Raw genomic sequence first — 20952 nt, forward strand, 5'->3', positions numbered from 1 at the left:
GTATTAGCCCAAGAGACACAAAGGGCCACATAAACCAGAGACTTCATCAGCCTGAGACCAGAAGAACTAGATGGTGCCTGGCTACCACCAATGAATGTTCTGACAGGGAACACAACAGAGAGTCCCTGATGGAGCAGGAGAAAGGTGGTGTGCAAAACTCAAATTCTAGTAAGCAGACCAGAACTAAAACAATTTCCGAGGTCAACTGTTTACACAGGGATTGGACTGGACTGTGGGACATATAGTGATACTCGTGAAGAGTGTGCCTCTTAGTTAAGTAGATACAAGAGACCAAATGGGCAGTTTCTGTCCAGAGGTGAGAGGGGAAGGCAGAGAGGGTTAGAAGCTGGTTGAATGGCCATGGGGAATCAAGGGCATAAAAGAGGAGTCTGCTGTTGCAGAATGGGTTGAGCAATTAAGGTCACGTAACAATGTATGTATAAAATTTTGTATGGGAGACTAACTTGAAATGTAATCTTCATTCAACTACAACAACAACAACAAAATACTTGTTGAATGAAAAAAAAAAAATCTAAAATGGTCAAAACCTATTTTACATACTTTTAATTAGAAACTATGCTTATTTCCATCTGAAATCTTAAGCTGCTACTTAGGTATTTTCACAAGTTGAATGGAAAGTTAAAATATAAATTCAATGTGAAATATTTTGTTTAGATAATGACGGTATTTTTAATTCAAGTTTTTAAAGCAAAAACAAAAACAACCAATGCTTTCTATTTCACGGACATTTAAATTGTGTTCCCTATTAAGAAAGGCAGTCAATACATAGTTAACTTTTTAACTCAAAATGATGATGACAGCATGGTACCTCACTGGCTATTTGCTATTAAAATCTCGTTGTAGTACCTAAACTAGAGAAATATAAATAGCTAAAAATATACTCTAGTCATAGGAGTAGAATCATTAGTTAATCATGTTCTAAACTTAAGACTCTAACTCGTCTCTTAATATTTGCTGTACTCAGAGGTTTTGAGGTAAGACTGTACTGTCATATTTTTCATTATGTGAGAGAAATAATACAAAAACAAACACACTAGACAACATATAGTAATACGGCGACTCTGGTCAAAATATAGTCTATATTCAATGTAAAAAATTTCTCCAAAGAATGACTATAAATACATGTTATACTTGGATCTGAATTCTTACACAGTAAACGTGGGAGCCATGTGCAACTGGTAGAAACACAAGTGATATTTTATCTACTATGAAGGAATTAGTTTTGATAAATATAATTGAAAGATATCATATAAAATACAAATTGTATTATAGGGGGATATTTTCTTTCACTCTTTTTGACTACAAATACACATTTTTAAGTAGAAGAGAATACACTAGAATGTAATTTTGGATATTCATGATGTTTTTCAGTATTTCACTATTACACTGCAATGTAATGTTTATTATACTATGGTATACATATCGTTTTTATGAATTACTGAAATAAGGGTACAAATGTTTTAAACCATCCTGATACATACTGCCACACTCTTTTCTAGAAAAGTAGTGCTAACACTCCAACCACTAAAACAGAATCCTTACAAAAATAGACAACATTTAATTTTTCCCAATGTGACTGAGGTAGGAGAAAGTGGATAGTTTTTTATGTTTTTAATTCCTTACTTTTATTGCCTTATTTTTATTATGTGCTAAGTCAAATGGTTGTGCCATTGTCCATTTTTCTAGTTGTCTTAGAAAATTTCTTACTGATTTTTATAAGTCTGATATATTAAGGATAGTTACCTTTTATTTGTAATTTGTAGCAAATTTTTTTTCCATTTATTTGCCTTTTAATTTTTATATGCCTGATAATTATCTTGGACTTAAAAGTTCTAAAGAGAAATCTTCAATAGCAATCCAATTTTCCTAACAACATTTACTGAATAATCTACCCAATCTCCATGAGTCTAGAATGCTTTCAGATTACATTAAATTCTTTTCTATACAAAGGTATGCTTCAGGGCTGTCCTACTGATCTGTAGGTATATTCTTGGATCAGTACTATAATGTTTAAATTCTTAGTGGTTGTAGTATTTAGTTAGACTAATCCTCTCATTTGGAGCCCTGGTGGCTAAGTGACTGGCTGCTAATCAAAAGGTTGGCAGCTCAAATTCACCAGCCACACCTTGAAAACCCTATGGGACAGTTCTACTCTGTCCTGTAGGGCTGCGATGAGTCAAAATCGACTTGACAGTGAAGGGTTTGGTTTTTTCAATAAAATAAAAATCACGCCAGTTTTCAAGGTAATATATCCATAAACAGAACCAGCTGCCGTGGAGTTGATTCTGACTCATGGCGACCCCATGTGTGTCACAGTAGAACTGTGCTCCATAGGGTTTTACAGTGGATGATTTTTGAGAAGTAGATCAACAGGTCTTTCTTCCAAGGAGACTCTGTGTGGACTTAAACCTCCAGCCTTTCCATTAGCAGCCCAGCGTGTTAGCTGTTACACCACCCAGGGACTCCCAATACGTCTATAATTAGATGTTATAGTGAAGCCCAACTGATTTACAACCATTTTTCTTATAGTAACATAGCATATACTTTCACATAACTTTTATAATTCCAAGATTCTGAATGTTATTCATGATGGGGCAAGGGAATTGTTTTTCTGAACATCTTTAATAAAAAGTCACTTCTTTTTGAGAAACAAAAATTTTTGTGTGTTTTCTAGTTGAGAATCACTGATGTACACTTTTAAGAAATACTACATATTGTAGGTGATAACAAATCTAATTCTAAAACGGCACCTGAACTTTATATTCTTCCTACAAAGCTGACTGATTCTAACAAATACATTATATTCCAGTAATTTGTGTTTAGAATGTAAAATTCTGAAAGTGCTTTATTTTCATTTTAGCAAACTACTGTAGTATATATATTAAATCAAGAAGTTTATAACGGTGTTTTCTGTCTTGTAGAACTGACTTGTAATTGAAAAGGAACCCAATTTTAATGCATTAAGACTTTTATCCTAAATTTTAGATACAAGAGATTTTTTGCAACCACAATAGGGCGATCAATTAAACAAAGAGTTTTTAAGATACAGTGCTTACTTTCTGTTGTTGATGTTGTTATAATTATTTGATAGAGATGAAGGAGAGATCTTTGGTAAAGCTGAAAAATTGGATGCACCTGGGGACCTTTAAAAATATGAAAATGTTAAATTAGATAAAAATGCTGAATTTTGAAAGTAATTATGAAATAAAGAAAAGAACCAACAGATGACAATGAATGTAGTAAATGAATGCTAGAAAACAGATTAATGAGCAAAATAACTATATATCCTTCGGTTTCCAATTTCCAGTGAATTCTTTCATATACATAGTACAAAAGGGAACTATTTTCAAGTAAAATTTATCAAATTAAATATGCACTTTGATATTATACACCCAGTACACCCAATTCTGAATTCAGGTAACCACTGCTAACATTTACAACCAATAATTTCTATAAGTCAATGGAATTTAAAATATTAATTTTTTTTAAGGAAACATGTAAAAGGAATCTACTTTCTCACTATCATGGCATTCTAATTATACACAACACTGACAATGATTTGAGAATGTTACCAAATCTAAAAATTTAAGGCAACGTGAGATAGAATAGTGTAAGAGAATCCCAAACATAATCCCAAGAAGTAATTTTTGGCCAAAAGTTATCTCTGAAAAAACCGAAAAGACGTAAGTCTGGCTATATAATATATATCTCACTAATTCAGAATCTTTTTTAAAAAATTACAATTACTAAAGATTTTTAATCAACAAATATGCTTTAAAGGCATAGGGTATAATGAATTAACCCATTATAAAGAAATGATTATTTAAAGTACTTAAAGGTCTCTGAAAGATTTAATTATTTCCTTTGCTTTTAGGTAATCTGAATTTTACTAAATACACTACTTGCAATGCATTACACAGGATAAATCGTGGATAATAAACTTCCCTACATATAAAAAAAAACTTATATTTATCTTTTGAAGTTCTATACAGTAAGGAATTTTGGTAAATATTTATCTTCCTCTTTAGCAGAGGCTATTTCTGCTGATACAGGCTGTATATAGGTAGATTACATTAAGATAAGTGGACTTCTACTTTGGTGCCCTTCTGACAGGTCTCTTTAAAAGATTTATTTTACTGTATGCTCACAACACAAAATACAACCAAGTTTTAGAAATATTAAATACAGAGAACATATTTAAAAATCAATTTCAATAATCTCATTATTTTAAAGTACTAATTTTAAAATATTAGTACATATAGAAATATCCTGCCATTTTTGCCTCCAAGCTAGGAATTCTAAATTAGAAAAAAAAAAATTTATTAGAGATTGAGTTATAATGAATTAAGAAGGTTGATTTTTCAAAATTTCATTCATTACAACTTTCAAGGAACACATATATATCTGAAGTGTTCCCCTGAATCTTATTTATAATTATGGAAATAAAAGATTTATTACTTTATCCAATAAAGCGGCTGAGGTTTATATGCATTTTGTTCTAATCACTTTTTGCTCATTTTACTAATCATTAGTAACTCTACCTAAGGATAGTAAAATAAGGAAGAAAATGAAATATCAAAGATTTATTTTGTACTTTCATAGCAGTTTCTATGAAACTCATCCAAAGACTCAAACATTGGTTGAATGACTACTATTGCTTTGCTCTTGCTAAGTACTGGGAATAAAATGACAGTTTCTGACCTCAAACAGCTCACAATCTAATGGGGAAAATGATACATAAGCCAAATAAGTACAATACAACATAAGTGTTATAACAAAGTTTAATATAAAATTCTGTGGGAGTCCATATGAAGAATACCTAACTGCCCAGGCAGTAACATGAAGTGATTTTAAAATGATGGGCACAGTCAGGGTGGTGGCTGGGAACTAGAAATGAGAGTAGTCCAGGTGAAAAAACTGCACACGCAAACGTATGGGACTGAAGAAACTATGATGTGTTTAGTGAACTACAAATAAACTCAGTTTGGCTGAAAAAATGGCAAGTAGATAGTAGGCATGATATTATGAAGCAATTCTACTCTGCACACATGGGGTCGCCATGAGTCAGAATTGCCTTGATGGCAACTAACAACAACTTGCTCTATAAAGAAACCTGGATTTATCCTACTGTGCTGGGACATATCAAATAATTTTAATAGTGTACCAACATAATCAGAGTTGTATTCTAGAAAGATAACTCATGAAGATGAGAAGAGACTAAAAGTTGAGAGATCAGTTAGGAGCTTATAAAACTAACAAAAGTGGGAATAAAGGTTGGAGCTAAGACAGTGGAGTGGGCAAGGGCAACAAGTCTTGGATGTTCAGGAAGAAGTTCTCAAAGTACACTCTAACGCCTCCTTTCAGGGGGTTCCTGAGATTAAAACTATTTTCATAAATAAGGTGCTTTTTAAATGTTATCTGGTCTCTTTCACTGGGTGGATATTTGCATTGATGGTGCAGAAAAGATGATGGGACTCAGGTCCCTGGGTGGTGCAAACGGTTTGTGCTTGACTACTGATCTAAAGATTGGCGGTTCTAACCCAACCAGTGGTGCCCTGAAAGGCCTGGTGATCTGCTTCTATAAAGATTACAGCCAAGAAAACCCTATGGAGCAGTTCTACTCTGAAACACACGGGGTTGCCATGAGTTGGAATTGACTCAATGGCAATGGATTTGGTTTGGTTTGGTTTAAGCATGGATTAAAGCAGTAGCACCAAACTATACCAGTATCACTGTATTCTTCACTGCCCCACAGGAGGAAAAAAGTCAGTTTCACTTTAAAAGTTTTACTTAATAAAAGTTATTGATTTTCTTAAATCTTGACCCTTTCATGACCTGTGAGACATACGGTATCCCACCTACTTTTTCCAGCTCTCAGGTTTCTTGGGACCCTACTTTTCCTGCTAAAAATATTTGTTGCCCTCCAGTGGGGACTTGTGTTAACAGTCAAAGGTGAAAGAAACGTTACTGAAGCAAAATAGCTGGGGTATCAGCCTTAAATGTGAGGTAGTGTATCCAGGAAATATACTGGTTGTTATGAGTAAAACGACTTGTGCAATTGCTTGAACTGCAAAAGAACTAGCCATTATTTTCACATGATACGTTCTTTTATATAAAAAGAACAACTGACAAACTATTCAGACTTGGATATCTGGCAGGCATTTTCTCAAAAATGAATGAAGGGGGACTGTCACTTCAATGAACACCACTGAAAGTATTTGCTGCCAATGATAAAAATTTGAGCTATCAAAAAAAAACCCACGAAGCTATCAAGCAAAAACTTAACTCTGCCACCATGAGCTTGATAGCTTCCCAACAGACTTTTCTCATGAGTTTGGCAGTGTTTTAACAAATGTGATTTAAAAAAAAACTGAAACCAGTTGCCATGGAGTCTGTTCTGACTCATTGTGACCCTATGAGTGTAAGAGTAGAACTGTGCCCCATAGAGTTTTCAATGGGTGAACACAAACCTCAAACATTTCCATTTGCTGCTGAGCATGTTAACTGTTTGTACTACTCAGGGACTTTTAAAAAATACTGTATAATAAATTTGTTAACATTTTGAAGATCTGCACAACTCAGTGAACCAGTATTTTCCAAATGAACTAATGCATGAAGCTATAAAATCATTAAAAATTTTAACATAACAGTATAAAAAATTAATTGATGCGGTTTCATGTCCCATATTGCAAATAACCTTTAAGACTTAACTACCTTAGTTTTGATGTCGTATGAGTTATCTGAAAATGCTCCTTCCTGTTCCAGCCACACATCTGTGCGAGGTTGAATTTTCTTCATGTACTTCAATCCAAACAACATATTGCAATTGAGTACATGCAGAAGCAGATAAAAGAATTCAGTATTCTATTCAGCCAGATATTAAAGAAATTTGCAATTTGCAAAAATGTGAAAGTGTTACTCTTCTCACTAATTTTTCTTTGTTTTGGAAAATAATTATTTTTTCACAAAAAATGTTATTTTTGTCAAACTATAATGGTTTAATATGTTATTTATAAATAAATAGATATTTCCCACATAAACAGAAATTCTTTGGGTCCTGAATAATTTTTAAGAATGTAAAGGAGTATTGAGATCAAAACATTTGAAAAAGTCAAGTTTAGCAGGCAGAATCTGCAAGAACTGCTGACTAATTAATTGAGAGTGAGGTTGAAGGACAACCTTAAGATGACTCTGAGATGGCATCTGAAATAGGAAATATGAGAAATGGATAGTTTAGGTTGGAGGGATGGGAGAAATTAGGGTAAAAAGATTTTCAATTCACTTTTGACATGGTAAGCCCTACATGACAGTCATATAATATCTAGTAATCATCTATCTATATGGGTCTAGAATTCAAAAGAGAGTTCTAGGCTAGACATACAGACTGGCACATTTACGTCAGTTTGAGCTGGGGGAGAGGATTAGAATAGAGTCCATCCACTGGTTTTGAGCATCTACTATGGTATAATAGAACAGGTCCTCAGACAGAAATTGTGGAATACCAATGCAAGTTGTACACCGTACACTGCCAGGAAGGGCTATTCATATAGACTATAATGTGAATGATGCGCTTTAGAGCTGTACATAACCCAAACAACCAAATGTGGCAGCCTCCCAGAGAAGAAGAAAGTCAGTCAGACAGATGATTGGTCAGAGAGGTAAGAACTGTCCTTGAAAGAATGTGGTGTCATGTATTCAAATTAAAAGAAATTCTTTAGGAGACAGTGAACAAAAAAGAAGTGATAAAGAGAGATCAAATAAATTAAAACTTCTAGCACTCTTTAACAAATATTTAAAAATAAAGACGTCACCGGTAATTTCAGGAAAGAGCATTTTGGTGGTGGGTGAAGGAGGTTCAGAGTGGAAGCAGACTGGCTGAGAAAAAAGAATGTAAAATTCTGAGTGGGTGGCAAAGAAGAGTAAGTGTATTTTCTTTAAAGACACGGGCTGTCAAAGGAAGAAAAGCTAAAAAATAGTATTTGGAGGAAGTCTGTGGTTTTAGTTTTTTCTTTAAAGATGGGAGACACCTGTTTATGTTTATAGGCTGGGGGAAAAATGACGCTGGAAAAAAGACGAATGAATTAGTGTTAAATGAGTGTCTACTATTATGTGTGACAGTATATTAGGAATTTATATATGTACAAGAGGAGACAATGAAAGAAAAAGCAAGGTCTAGGAAGTATTGGGAATCCCTGTGTGGTGCAAACAGTTAATGTGTTCAGCTGCATACCAAAAAGTTGAAGGTTCGAGTCCACCCAGAGGCACTTCAGAAGAAAGCCTGGTGATCTATTTCTGAAAAATCAGCTGTCAAGAACCCTACGGAGCACAGTTCTACTCTGACACACAGAGCGTCGCCGTGAGTTGGAACCAACTCAGCAGCAACTGGTTACTGGTTAGGAAGCATTGAGATAAATACATAGGTAGAGAGATTGCCCTTAAATAGCAAGATCAGAGAGATGTGGTCACAGGTAAACGGGAATTGTGACAACACTTTTTAAATACTGTTACAGGCATTACTGATGAATGAATACAGTCCTTGGATACCAGTTAGATCATTTATCTATTCTGATTTTAACTTCTGACCTAGAATACACAAAGCTCAATCTAGCTAATATACACAGAGTTAATTTCAAGTTCTTTAGAGAATAATCATTCTGTGAATCATAACCTGAGTCCTTTAGCTCTCTTTCTTTGATGTAATTTGAAAATTACCCTGTTCATTAGCAATTCTGTTCTAGTGGTATTCTAGAGTAAGTACAGAAAAAACAATATTACACACAGACTGGATATAAGCTATTTATCTAGTGTTAAACTAATTTGGGTTAGTTTGGGATAGGTGTATTATAAGGCAGTGATTCATCTCTTAAATACTACTGAAAAAGGTAAAACTCATCAATTTAGTTGTGGTGGTTTCATTAAGAAAAAAAATCAAACCTGATCCCTGATAATTCAATGTTTGTAGCATATGAATTTCCCTATGTCCACTATGTTTTACCTAAAGGCATGCAATTCAAGTCTAAGTTAATACTTGAGCTTCTTACCTCAATACAAAAACACTGCTTGCTCTTGGTAAGTTAACTGAATATTTAACACATGAAAATTTAATACCACATTGAGTAACCAAAATATAAAGAAACTAAATCTGAATACAGATATAGCAAAACAATTATGATTTTTAAAGTTATTTTTAAACTTGACATTATAAAACAACTTTATGAAATCTAATACTAAAAATAAAAAATATTAAAAAAACAAGATCAAAAGTTTTCCCCATTTCTAGCAATCCTTCTGAGGTAAGTTCTTCAAGAAAAAGAAAATTTTAATAAACACTTTTACTGTTGTGAAACACAGTTCAGCACACATTTGCTGTGTGCCTTCTATATGCCAGGCAGAAGGTGAGGTAATTAAGATACAGAAAGGCAAACTTAAGGGAATTTGCATGCACACTGCTTTTCATAGCTTTATTGTTTTTCTTATTTTGACTGCTTAATTTTATACAGAGTATGACATAAAACATTCCATTTTTTAAAAAACGAAATCACAGTCACTTTTCCTCAACGGTTATCAATCTCAGCACCAAACCTGTAAAACATTTTTATTGTAAACTGTTCATGATAAAAAACTGAAACATACACAAACCCTTACACAATGTCACTCAGCTTCAAAAATTACATCTTGCCATTCTTTTTCTATCTGTAGTCCCCTCATCCCCCTTTTTTTGATGAACTATTTTAAAGCAAACACCAGACATCTATAAATTCATCTATAAATACGATAGCATGTATCTCTATCACCACATACTATTATCAGTCCCAATCTAATACCCAGTTCATGTTCAGTCTTTCCCAATTGTCTCAGAAGTATCACTCCCCTATCTCCCTTCAAATAGTTAGTTTGAACCAGGATCCAAACAAAGGCCACATATTTGCAGATAATTTTAATAGCTGCAAAGGCCGTTACTGCTCCTACCAACTAATTTAACCTCTGATTTTATCATATTGCAACTATATTTATTTTCCCTTTGTGCTGATTTCTGTTTCTGTCTATATAACTATTCTTGATATATATGTGTTACAGTAAATTGCTTAAATCCTTTCTAGAACAAAGCAGGGGAGAGAGAATGATAGCGAGTATCCAATAATTACTTGCAAGTACCTGCAAATACCAAACATCTATATGAGAATTCTAGACTTAAATCACATTCATTTACGTGTGTAATATACTACCTACATTTTCTAACTTCAATTAAATTTGGAAATGGCTATTAAATATTGAATTTAACACTGGTTAATGAACTTGACTGTGATCAAGCTCTTTGTGCTAAAACCTGGAGAAATGGTACTAAGTTACACATTATCTTTCCACAACAGAAAGTAGGGAGAAGTTTCAGATATGGAAAAGACTTGTTTAATCTATGTGCACTTTGAAAAGATAATCTGCATACACACTCAAGATCTCAATGATTATTAAATCAAGAAACCTCAAAGTACAGAGTTATGCGGAAGTGTGTTTATGTGCATGCATAAGCATTTCCAAAAAAGGTTTTGGAGTTTGCACAACTAAAATAACAAAAAAACAGTTCACTGGTAAATAGTAGTGCATATAGATTTTATTCTATCATTAATATGATGCCTTTACATTTAGGTAACAATGACCTAAAAAGTGGCATATTTATATAAATAACAAAAAGATTTATATCATAGTTTCTCTCGCACTCTGGAAATCCTGCTTTTCCAATCAACCATTATCTTATTTTTCTTCTTTCAATACATTTCATAAGTGGGCTATACCAGTTGTTCCATTTTCTGACCAGCGTATTCATCCCCTCTTTGCTTGTTATCTATTTCTCATTCCTATCATACTGTTGAATACCACAGGCTGGTTTAAACAATGGTCTCCAATGGTCAAGTGCATTGACCCTTGTAGCGCCTCCCCCTTTCTCTGCATCATTTAGCACTGCTAACCCTTCTCTTTCTTCTAAAAGCTCTTTTCCCTTGGCCTCTGTGATAAAATGGGATTCAAGTTTTCCTGAACCTTCATGATCACTCTTTTTATTTGATCTTCCTGTCCTACGCCATTTCTTAGGAACACCCCTTCAGGCTTAGTATACGGATCTCTGCATTTTTGATAATTCATATATGCTTTTAATTTTCCCTTCCAGGAATATGACTGCACAACTGCCTTTATCATTACACTCCAAGCTTTGGTTCCATATCTTTAACTGAATTCTAGTTACTTTTGTTTGGACGTGCCATTACTTCAAACTCAGAAAAAGCCACTGTACGTGTGTTTCTTAATGAGAATAATAATAAGAACAAGATAAAATGAGACACAGAAGAGTTTAAAAGGTTCTAAATGTCTTTTAAAAATGACAGTAAGTTGTAGATTTTGGAATATTACCCTGGATTTATAGCTTATAGATTGCATTTAAAATTGCAGACTGGTGTTATTAAGATACAAGGAAATGAATGAATGACAAAGAATGAAAAGCTGGCTCTTAAACCACCCTCTCAACTTGCACAAGCCAAAACTACCTAAACCTCCCACTTCCAGTATCTGAACAAGGTTAAAATTGGTAATAAATATAAAAACTTTAGAGTTGATTTTCTGTTACCTATGATAACCAAACCTCTTCTAATACCTAAAACAGAACTGTTGATAACCAAATCTACTAATGTTTCAGATAAGCAGAAACGATCATGCTTATAAATACTTAAAAAGTGTCAGTACAAATTATTAATGGCTAAAATGAAATCAACATTTCATGTGGTAAGTTTCCTAATATGCATTTTAATCATTTTTAACCAAATAAGCCTATGCACCATTTTTGAATCCATTTATACAGTTAACCTTAAAGTTACATGTACAAATTAAGCTTAATAATTACTCCCTAAAATACTCCAAGAAGTACATGTTGATTTTCTACCTGTATTTAAGCAGGTACAATATGTATACAGATGGTGTAAAACAAAAACGAAAATATTACAGAGTCATCTAGATGTTATTTATCCTTATCGAAAAGTAGTCTGCAGTGGTTTTATTTATAACTCCCTCTCTCCAAGCAGAGCACTCAGGGACAGTGCTGTAAAAATACTATTATGGCAACTAGATTAAGTTTATACTTAGTGTTTCAGTCATCAATTTGGAATTCTGTTAATCAGAATAACACAGGTGGCAGAGGGACAATGTATGAGTAAGAACCATTGGCTCGGTTTTCCATTTGATTTTGTTTCAGCCTCTCATGCCTTATCTAGTTGATTCTTCTCTGCATGTTTTCTAGTCTATGAAAAACTGTTTCTTCAAAATAACAACCCTTATTTCATCAAATACCTAACCACATGTTTTTTGTCAATATTTTTTGAGTAATTATTGAAAATGTCTGAATTAAATTTTTATGCCACCCTCATAAGCAGTTACAATTATACCTAAATGAAACCATACAGAAAAAAATTAATAGTATAATTTCATCAAAATTTAATCAAGTTGTACCTTAGTTAGAATTCATGGCTAAGGAATAAAGAAATTAGTTAAAAGTAATTTTCTGGTAAATTAAGGGTTAACCTACTGATGTAGGTTTCTTCTCTCTTTAGGAACTCCTGCAAATGTTACTTTAAAACTGGTATTTTGAAATACAAGATTTAACTAGTCATACATCTTCAATCTAATAATTAGATTATCCCCCAATGCCAATGTCCTTGGAAAATAAATGGTCAAATTTAAGAGAATAGAAAAAAAATGTATAGAAGAAAACCTTTTCAAAGATATCCTTAGAAAAGATCACGTTTTTGAGAGGTTATAAGAAATTAGATGCTTAGAAACTAAATTAGAAATGTAAGTTCTGAAAAAACTAGAGTATAAAATATAACATGAATATAAACATGAAAATTTCAAATTATCTTAATATCTAGCAGAAAAATACAGATAAAAACTTTGGAGTGAAGTTTTTTTTTGAAGTAGGTTCTCTTAGATTTCTAACATAGACTGGGTTGTTTCAGGGTGCTAATTAAAAAGATTTTTTTTCATAACTACAGGACTACATGTTTTAAACAAGATTATCTTTTACTCTTAACATTTTTGCATATTCAACATTTCTTCTTAATCAAGTAGCCCAAAAATTTATACTTTAGCTGAGGATACATGATCTCAACTCAGATCAAAATGGGCCTAGTACAATTTTAAGACTTTCAGAGCACTTAAGTTCTTCTGTTTTTAGTGGTATAAAAAGTCAAGTATGATACTCACATACATTCTCTAAGTGAGTATATGCCTATTGTAGTGCTGTTCTTACATTTTAGTGTTCATAAGAAGCACCTAAAACGCAGATTCCTGGGCCCACCATAAAGATTTGTATTCAATTAGTCTGGAGCGGGAACCCTCAAAGTTGCTGCCTATGGTCTATTCAGTGTATGTTAAGAAACATTATTTACAGTAGTTCTCCAAATGTGGTCCTCAGACAAGCAGTCTGAGCATCACCTAAGAGTGTATTAGAAATGAATATTTATAAGCCCTGACCAGATTTACTGAATAAGAAACTCTGGGGGCAGGGCCTAGAAAACTGGTTAACAAGCTCTCCAGGTTATCCGTCTATCACCATAATATATAGCTTTCAATGATATTTCCTCAGCTTTTGACTCTCTAGGTAGAAACTGGTTAAGTGCTAAGCAGTTAAGAGTGCCCGACAGATCCCAGATTACTAATGTCTATTAGAACTAGCATCTTCATGCCATCTTGAGAGCCCCTGGTTGTCTCCTGGCAGATATAAAATAGGGCTGTACTGTATCTTGTTGTCATGTGCTGTCGAGGTGGTTCTGACTCATAGCGACCCTATGTGACAGAGTAGAACTGTCCCAAAGGGTTTCTAGGCTATCATCTTTATGGGAGCAGATCGCCAGGTCTTTTATCCTGTGGAGCAGCTAGTGGGTTTGAACCGCTGATCTTTCGGTTAGCAGTCCAGCGATTAACTTACATTATACCACCAGGGCTCATTTTCTGTATCATAATATCTTGAAATTTCTTTTTAAGGACATAAATTACATGCCTTCTGCTGCAGCTGAATTTGCCTAAGTTAAATTTGCTTATAACGTGACTTCAGTGAATACACAGACACTCCACTTCTTTTGGGGGGGGGGGGCTGGCATTCACCCAGAAAAGGCATTCTGCATCCTTGCTTCAAACTATACACATAAAAATAAAATCAAATGGTAATTCCTCAAACTTGTTTCTTTTATTTTCTTCGGTAATCTCTATTCCTATTTCTCTCCCCTGTAAGTGCTTTCTCTGTCCTTAAATATTACATGTTTATGTAAGACGTTCTACATTATAAATATACATAAATGGTACTGAATTATAAATTTCATTCTGTTTTTATTTTTTACCTCAACTGTACATTTTAAAGCTTTATCCAGTTTTAAAGATACCTTCATTTTTAATTCTACCTGTTGCACAGCATTTCACAGTATACAACCACTTCATTTTTCTGACTCACTTTACCAGTGATGGATAGTTAGCTAGGCTGCCTCCAACTCCCCCCTACCACAAACAATGCAGCTACAAGGAATATCTCCTCAAGGCCTGCACAAGAATTCCTCTGAGAAATATACCTGGAATTACGAGTGCTAGGTCAGGGAGCATAAAGTATTCCCAATTTAATTAAATACTGCCTGACTTACAGAATGGTGGTCCGAGTTTACGCTCCCATCATCAGTGCATAAAACTTCTCCTACATCCTACTCAACATTTGGCAACCTTTATAATTTTTGCTATTCTGATGGGTGAAAGGTTATAACTCATTTTTCTTAAATTTCACTTTTCTAAATACTATGAGTTTTTACATCTCCTCATCTACCTGTCAGCTCCTGGGCTTCCCATTCTGTAAACTTGTCTATTCATATCCTTTGCCTATTTTTCCAAAGTTTTTTTCTTTGTTTCTGTTAGTTTATAGCAATTTCTTATATATCATAGGTATTATTCCACTGCAGGTTTTAGATGTTCAAAGCTGACATCTTACTTTGTATATGGTTCTTTTAAAAGAAAGCCTTAATTTGGATGTAACCAAATCCATCAAGTTTTCATACTATGTTCTGTGATCCCTATGACACAGAATATTCTCCCAGATTTCTTGTATTAGTTTATAGCTTTACCTTTTTTATTTGTGTCTTTCATCCTTCTGGAGTGTGTCTTTGTATGTAATATGTAATGCAGTCATCCAGCTTTCTTTCTCTCCAAATATCTAGTTTTCCTAATAAAATCTAAGTATGTATCCTGCTTTAAGTAACCTATCTGTTCCTTACTACCTAGTGGTGCCACATTCCATATATCACGTTCTCAAATACACATGAGTCTTTCTGAGCTCACTATTTATTCCAGTCTATTTGTTTTTGTTTGCTAGCATCATAACTGATTTTATTACTATGGCTTTGTTAAGTCCATTATCTGGCAGGTCAAGTGCTCTTTACTCTTATCAAAAGTGACGTAGCTAACGTTGCACCTTTGTTAGTTTAAATTCATTTTAGAATGAGTGTGTCAAGTTTGTAAAAAAAAAAAAAAATCAAGGTAGAATTTTGAATGGGAGGCACTGACATGATAGACTTAGAGAAAACAGGTATTACTACGGTAAGTGATACGGTCCATGATCATCTTTTGTCTTTTAATAAAGTTAAAAATTTTTTCCCAGAAAAGTTTTAAGCATTCTTAATTAGGTTAATTTTGTTACACTATTTTCTACATGAGTTACCAATGTCATAAGCAGGGGTTGAGCAGAACTGCCCCATAGGGTTTCCAAGGAGCAGCTGGTGGGTTTCAAATTGCCAACCTTTTAATTAGCAGCCAAGCTCTTAACCACTGCGCCACCAGGGCTCCTGAAAATCTATAGCTCACAGATCAAGTCTAGGGCATCACCTGTTTTTGTAAATCAAGTTTTATTGATACACAGTCATGTCCACTTGTTGACATACTGTCTATGGTTATTTTCATCCTACATTAGCAGAAGTGTAGCTGTGAAAGACACCATACGGTCTGTAAAGCCAAAACTATTTACTAGAAAAAACTTGCTGATCTTTGGGTAGAGAAAGAAAACCACTGATTTTTAGCAATTAATCTTATATTGGACAATCTTGCTCAGTTTTCTCATTACTTCTAGTAGTTTGCTGAGTGTTTATGGATTTTATGTAGATGACTGTATCACAAGCAAATAGTGGATTTTATCTCTTTTTTCTTATCTTATACTCTTAATTGGGTTACATTTGATATTTCTCAATTAAATACAATGTTTGCTACAAATTTTGGGTATACAAACTTTATTAAGTTAGGTGAATTCTCTTTTAATCATAGTTTTCTGAAAGTCTTTTCATATACAGGTGCAATCATCATCAAAAAATTTTTTTTGTATTCTAATAAGCTATCATTTGGTGATTTCTGACATATAGCTATATAGTATTTCTTACATTTTATAGTGAATGGACACAACTTTTCATCCCTTAATATTTGGGTTATCTACTAAACTAGTAGACTTGTGAGGGCTGGAACTCTTTGTTATAGTTCTGTGCATCTCTAGTTTAGTAAATCTTCACTCACCAGTATTTATTACATGTGTACGGTTTGTTAGCTGTTATATTAACAAACTGTTTTCTCTTACATAAAGCAAGTGCTATAGTTGTTTGAGTAAATGAAAATGATATGCTAGAAGATAGGGGAGAAGATAATAAAAGAAAATACGTAAGTAGTTTCATTTTTCATGTGAAAATCAGTAATTTCACGTAGAAAGATTTCTCAGTCTTTGGAACTCATGGTACTTCTATATTAACAAGTGACTTTGTAATTTCAAAAATTATATAAAGATACAGCAAGTATATATCAATCTAAACATAAGCTGAAAAAACAACAGGGGTTCTGATCAAAAGTCTAAATGTTAATATTCAAAATGAAAATCCTCCTAACTTGCAACACTTCATCAGTCATAAAATCTATGATTCAACCCACATGCTTTTATTATCTTCTTCTTACATTAAGTTTTCCCCTTGTACTGCATCCAACCAAGTAGGTTAAGAATAAAAATCACCTCCATGTAATTAATACACTTAGGAACATTTTCATAAAAAATTTAAAAGAAAATACAAGACAGAAAAGATACAGAACCACTTATTAAACGTACATTTTAGTTTTAAGGAAAATTAAGTACCAGACATTTGTTCTCTTTTATGTGCTACTTTGCAATTACTAAATTATTTCTAATTCATTAAGAGTCATTATTTTAACGATTTAAGAAATACAGCTTTGCAATCCCTTATTAAAAAATCTGAAACGTCATCCCACTTAGTGTGAATATTTTGCTGAGAAAATATTAATGTGTTTGACTATACAGTGCTGTCTTAGGCTCCACAGAAATATTACAATAATAGGTGGTATATATACTACATTACTTCTCAAAAATCTATAAAATCTGAATGTTGAAACACAACTCGCTCTAAGTGTTTTCGATAGTGGACTGTGGATCTGATTATTCTAAAACAGTGAAAAAGATTCCTGTTCTTTCTTCCCTCATTTATCATCAAAAGCAACTCATACCCCTCTATCAGTGTTTGTGCTTTTATATTCTAAAACACTTATTTAAATAAATAAAAATCTTATTTTCACATGAAATTCATTTTGATAAAAAATATTCTCTTAAGATACTTGAGAAAAATCACAAAAAAACCTTCAAAAAACTGAACAAAATGTTAAGTGATTTGATTGTATTAGATAATGTAACCTTCTCATTTATAACATTTATTTATACCAAACCTTATTATAAAATAGATTTGAAGTGGAAGCCCTTATAACATTAATTTAAGCACAAATTGAGGTAAATTCTATACTAAGAACAAAATATTAAAATAAGAAGAAGGCATACATTTTTGCAGAATGGTACAATTAGGTTCTTCTATCATTTTAGATTTCAATATCAGACATCAAAGGTCTCAAAATCACACAATAAGCCATAAAAAGTGGGAGGACTTACTTAGGAGTAGAAGAACCCCTTGGCCATGTTCCATCTTCATTTTTCTGTTCTATCACTAACACCTGCAAATAAAACAATAAAAGAGTGTTTTTCTACAATTCTGAAGTTAAAATAGCTTTAAAGATTAGCTGAATACACTAAATAACTGATTGATAATTTAAAGGACATGATAGACAAGGTGAAGAGGTATTTGCATTTTGGTTCTAAAGGTGGGCAAGGGAGACAAAAAGATCTCAAACAGAAGTAGTCAGTAATGACACTGAGAAGGCAACAAGGTCAACTATGAAGAAAATCATTTATTCTATGACTTTTAGTAAAGAAAGTGCAATTCAAGTAAATATAAATTCTGTGAGTCAAGGGAGTACATTTTCTATCTCTTTGCATTTGTAGCTTGTAACATAGTACTGTGCAAATAACAGATGTTCAATAAATAATTGTAGCTATTGTTAAACTTAGTGATATATGATCTTAGCTAACTCTGCTAACAGTTATGCTAATATTGAGGAACAGTGCAACAGACAATTCCAAATTATAGACAATACACAATTTGGGGTTTTGAAATTTTTATGTGTTTATCACTATGTAAAGTATAGAATCTTTTAATCTATAAATGATAGGTACATTTGTGAGTACCAGACTAAAGTTCTCTATTGCAGCATGGTTGAAGCAGAGCTTTCCTTTATTCTAAAATATCCCACAATCCTTCCTCAACTTTCTAGTCGAAAAGACAAGCTTTTCTTCTAGTTTTTCCTATGGGGGAGTTTGTGCAGAAAAGAAAAACTAAACAAAAATAATTAATTTAACATCTAAATTTCATGGGAAAACTATAATATAGACAATATGACAGGATAAATTCAAGGTATTACAAATTTCAGTGCATTCTGTATGTTCTGATTCATTAAGTTTATTTTTCTTAAAAGTTGTGATTTTGTAACCTACTCTACATATGCTTGGTAATATATTTTTGTGGACTTTATGTTTCAGACCATTTATAAATTGGCATTTGGATCCTAACCATGTAAAATAAAAGCTTGCTTCAGAATACATGTAACATACGATAAAACACTAATTAAAAAAAAAATTCATGGAAATATGTTGTTCAAAGAACATGCTAATTAAAACATAATTGTCTTAAAAAGCAAACTAATATTTCATTTCACACATTTAAAAACCATATATAATGTATGCACAAGGTATAAAAAATAAGTGCACAATGTACCTACCATCCTGATTTCTCCCTGATCACATTCCACTCTTATCCTACCAGAGACAATTTAACTATTACCGTCAGTTTTCTGATTATCATTCTGATATAGTCTTATCATGTATTCACATATTTTTACAGATTCATAAAATTAAATTCAGTGAATGATTTTTAAGTCCCAAATAAAGTTTTTCTTGACTGCAACCTATAAATATGGCAATGTCTACATATAAACTACAAACCCTGTCTCTCTGTCTCTCTCTCACAAACACATACACACAAACTTTATGGTCATTTGGAAGACTTAAATCAGCTATAAAACAAGAAATCTTAGGTATTTTCAAAGTTATTCATTTAATACAATTGTTTATGGTTTCTCTTTTAAAAAAGATCTTTTAAAACGGAAGACTCAAGTAAATAACTGAAGTTTAACTATACACCTTAATTCCTAGTAGTATTTATAATTAAAAATCCAAGTTTTTACAACCACAGATGTTAATGTTGACAGCTACCAAAGATGTTAAAATTCATTCCTTTATTCAAATGCACTACTTTCTGAATAAAATTTTACTTAAGGTTGAAACTTAAAAGGGAAATATTTTTAGAAAGGTTTCAAAATTAACTTGAATTGAACATACAAAGATACTTACAAAAAGGAAGAGAGAAAAGTCCACCCATTTGGGAAGGCAAGCACTTCAACAACATATCTTTGTTTCAATTTCTAATGAAAATACTTTTAATGAAAACTTTTCTTCAAAAAAAAAAAAAAAGTCCAGGATGGTGTTTAGTTCATTTATCATCAGTCAGAAAAGAGTTCTTCTCAAATCTGGACAATTCAGTGTCGATTCTTTGAAAACCAAACCAAACCAGTTGCTGCCGAGTCATCTCCAACTAACGGCAGACCCATGCCTTGCAGAGTAGAACTGTGCTCCACAGGGTTTTAAGGCTGTGACCTCTTAGGGGCAGACTGCCAGGCCTTTCTTCCAAGACACTTCCAGGTGGGTTAGAACCACCAAATTTCTGTTAGTAGTTGAGCACTTAACTGTTTGTGAAACACAGGCATATTTCAAAGGATTAAATGACCTTAAGGATATTTAGTCTTCTCCTTAGTAAAATAATTTATTCTTTTACCTGAAATATGATAAATGCCAGCCTATCAGGAACATCAAATTATCTGACGTTTCCTTTTTTTTTTTTATTTTTTCGCATACAAAAATTTATATACACATTGTTGTATGACCCTAATTGCTCTCCCCATACTGTGACAGCAAACTCCTCCTTTCCACCCGATTCCTCATGTCCATTCAACCAGCTCCTAACCCTGTCTGCGTTCCCATCTCACCTCCGGATAGAAGCTGCCCATTTTGTCTCTAGAATCTACTTGAGCTAAGAGGCACACTCCTCATGAGTATCACATTATGTCCCACAATCCCATCCAATCCCTGTCTGAAGAGTTGGCCTCAGAAATTGTTTTAGTTCTGGGCTGATAGAGAATCCACGGGCCATGCTTTCTGGGTTCCTCCAGTCTTGGTCAGACCATTAAGTCTGGTCTTCTTACTAGAATTTGAGTTTTGCACCCCACCTTTCTCCTGCTCCATCCAGCACTCCGTGTTGTGTTCCCTGTCAGGGCGGTCACTGGTGGTAGCTGGGCACCATCTAGTTCTTCTGGTCTCAGGCTGATGAAGTCTCTGGTTTATGTGGCCCTTTCTGTCTCTTGGGCTAATACTTTTCT

General features: G+C 33.3%; 1 protein-coding gene across 14 annotated transcripts in view; it reads right to left on the reverse strand.

Moving 5' to 3' along the window:
* USP15 (ubiquitin specific peptidase 15) overlaps nt 1-20952 on the reverse strand; it is a 179031-nt gene that overhangs the window by 54262 nt on the left and 103817 nt on the right. For 11 of the 14 annotated variants that reach the window (XR_002824880.1, XM_023736122.1, XM_023736121.1 and 8 more), the window contains 2 exons: nt 18017-18078; nt 3078-3164 (listed from right to left, as the gene is read on the reverse strand). Coding sequence is in view for 12 of the 14 variants with exons in the window: in XM_023736122.1 (XP_023591890.1) it covers nt 3078-3164; nt 18017-18078 (149 nt within the window). In the remaining 2 variants the exon portion in view is untranslated. Of the gene's footprint in view, nt 1-3077; nt 3165-6735; nt 6929-18016; nt 18079-19870; nt 19925-20952 lie in introns of those variants that run through there. The other 3 variants (XM_023736125.1, XM_023736123.1, XM_004381563.3) reach the window with 3 other exon arrangements.

The sequence above is a fragment of the Trichechus manatus genome, unplaced genomic scaffold (genome assembly GCF_000243295.1).
Source record: "Trichechus manatus latirostris isolate Lorelei unplaced genomic scaffold, TriManLat1.0 scaffold00086, whole genome shotgun sequence".
Classification (NCBI taxonomy): Eukaryota; Metazoa; Chordata; class Mammalia; order Sirenia; family Trichechidae; genus Trichechus; species Trichechus manatus.